This window comes from Metopolophium dirhodum, chromosome 9 (genome assembly GCF_019925205.1).
Source record: "Metopolophium dirhodum isolate CAU chromosome 9, ASM1992520v1, whole genome shotgun sequence".
In the NCBI taxonomy this organism is placed as follows: Eukaryota; Metazoa; Arthropoda; class Insecta; order Hemiptera; family Aphididae; genus Metopolophium; species Metopolophium dirhodum.
The window spans coordinates 25,244,059-25,247,003 of NC_083568.1; the positions used below are offsets into that span (position 1 = coordinate 25,244,059).

Consider the following 2,945-nt stretch of genomic DNA (forward strand, 5'->3'; position numbering starts at 1 on the left):
ATTATGAGACCCCTTGTAACGTTCATGCACATGTGATAAGATGTCATGGTCTATCCATTATTTTATTATCTATGCATTGGACCCATGGAATAATATAGAATAGTAGCGCAAGTAGTGTATAATGTATAGCTTACATAAAATAAAATGTGTAAAAAGATAAATATTGTTATCTAGATAATGTACAACACTGCCGATGAGTAAATGCTGTTTTCAATATTATGACGCTGTGCAGATTGGTAATAAAATCGCTCTATAAATGTCAATTCATTTTTTATAATATAGTCAATAGTTATAACATTAGTTATAAATATGGCATACAAATACCGATCATCAGCATCAAAGACCATCCGCACTGCAATGAATCAAATTATTTACTTATAATTAATTTACTCATAAATACACAAACCGACCCGTAGAGGAAGAGTCATGTCAGAGGGGCCTAACCAGGATTTTTAATATTGATCAATATCCATACACCGGGTACTCGTTTGTAACGAAGTAACCAACGTCATCACGATTATTATTATACATGTATACGCATACCATTATTATATATATCCAGGTACCTAATTTCTTATGGTTGTACCTATATGTTTCTATACTTTCTGTACGAAAATATCGATTTAAGAGGACGTTACACAGATATTTGTTGTCTCCGTCTTACAAGTCCGTTAGTTTAAAAGTTAGAGTGAATCGACATATTATTAAACTTTATGGTAAGAACATTATCTGTGTGTGTATGTCAGTTTTTAATCGAGTTATGAGCATTTTTAATTTGTTTTATATTCTGCAGCGTAAAGTTACCTATACCACATATATTATAGACGCGGATTTGACACTGGGATGATATTGGAGCGATACGGGATTTTTAGGACACACTGTACGACGGAAGATCAATACAGCAAAGTTGGCCGCGATCGTTCCGCCGCCCATTACACGACCCTACCACATCTAAACCCGACCAATTACACGACGCCACGTTCGCGTACCCAGCAGCCGTCTGGATATAAAAACGCTATGTATACCGGTCGAGATTTTAGTGTCATTCCATCAGCGCAGAGACCAATTTGAATACATTCTGTACCTATATACTCTCCGTGGCAGCAATATATATATATATTCGTTGATTGAACTTCGAGTCGCTAACACCGAGGAGGCGCTGCGGAAATTTGAAAAACGACAACCACGACAGCAACATGTTTCTGTCGTACGCCGTCGTGCCCGTGTTGGTTTTCACGGTGTTGTTGAACTTCTTCTACCTGTACGCTCCCATCGACTCGCTGCAGTGCGGCCAGAACTACACGTGTTGCGAGGAGTGCCTGAACTCGACGTGCCACACCCAAATGAACAGGACGTGCACGATCAACCCGGACAACAGCACGTACTCGTGCTTCACGTGTGACCCCGACCCGAGCGGAAACCCTCAGTACTACTCCGAGGCGGAATGCAAGGCGACCTGCACGGACCCGGCCAAGATGTGCATCTGTGACGGAGCGTGTTGGTCGTGCATGGTAACGGAGGGCACCGATCTGGCCAAGTTTGTGTGCGCCATGCCCACCCAGGCGGTGGACGAGAAGTGCGCGGTAGTCCCGTACGGCAGCAACTGCAGCGCGCCCGCCACCTCCGGAGCATAGTTATATTATTATTATTATTATCGTCATTAATATTCGACAATATGATATTTGTTCTTAAAAAATAATGCCTCGTTATTGTATTATTACCATAAAGTATATATCTCGTGATATCCGCATCCGATCACCCCCTTGATGAATATTTCGCGTAATATTATTCTCACGGTTTTACGTACTCTGTGCGCAAAAAAAAAAAAACAATGAAAATACAAAAAATCTTCAAACTATATCATTGTTATTCGATATTATTCTTTACCTTGTTATCTATTGTATCATTATATTATTATTATATTATGTAATCGGTGCACCATACTTTGTATTATTTCATCAATATTAAACTATTACTCCATCACGTACTATATACTTTGTGATTTATTTATTTGTTGTTTAGATGCTCGGAACCCCATCGTATTCTAATTTTAAACTTTATGAAGCTGAATCTGGTCAATATAAAAGTCAATTATTAAAATAATATTATTTGCAGAGTTATTCACCCACTGCCTCTCTTCTTTAATAATGCAGTCATTCAAAATATGATTTTTGTAATATTGTTAAATAACATACCTAATTTAGACCGCATTTTCAAATTCTTGAGATTTATTGCACCTATTACTCAATGTTAAAAACTGTAAATTATTTATCGAACAAATTAAAATTCAAACGAGTAGTTTCTTAGTTAGGTATTTAGCTTTGTGAAGTCACTAAGAATAATAAGGACAATAAGGTCCATGGTGTTTGAGTTTGAAATATATGAGGCTATTGATTTAAACATTTTGGTAATTTATATAAATCTACCGACAATTATTACTATAATTTGTCAATATATTCAAAGTATAATAAATACTAGATCTAATATTATAACTTATTTTATATTTTTGTAAACATTTTTAAGGACTTTTATTCTTACCATTAACATTTTAATGAAAAGCTACTATTTCGAATTTTAAATTAGGTACATCCCAAAAACTCAAAATTTGAATGAATTCATTATTAAATGGAAAAAACGGAAGTGTGCATGCTTGGTGAATTACTCTACACACAGATATAATATTATATTATTACATAATTATCCTACCTTGTTAGTCCTTTAATACCAACTTTATAAAACTGTGCGAATATTGCGGAGGTTTAGTGCTTATTAGTAAAACCTCTTTTAAAACAAAGAAATGTTGGAAGCAAAATTAACTTAGAAATTAAACGATAGACTATAGATAATTATAAATTAATCCTCTGTCTCCGGTTTTCCATAGTATATAATATTATAGTGGAGTTATATAACGTCTAGTCCCTAAGCATAAAATTAAAAATACGCAT

General features: G+C 35.2%; 1 protein-coding gene across 1 annotated transcript; it reads left to right on the forward strand.

Moving 5' to 3' along the window:
* The first annotated feature begins 1,067 nt into the window (after positions 1-1,067).
* Positions 1,068-1,976, forward strand: LOC132952721 (uncharacterized). The gene has a single exon (XM_061025120.1). The coding sequence runs from the start codon at positions 1,197-1,199 to the stop codon at positions 1,632-1,634; it is 438 nt and encodes a 145-aa protein (XP_060881103.1). The 5' UTR covers positions 1,068-1,196; the 3' UTR covers positions 1,635-1,976.
* Positions 1,977-2,945: the final 969 nt, after the last annotated feature.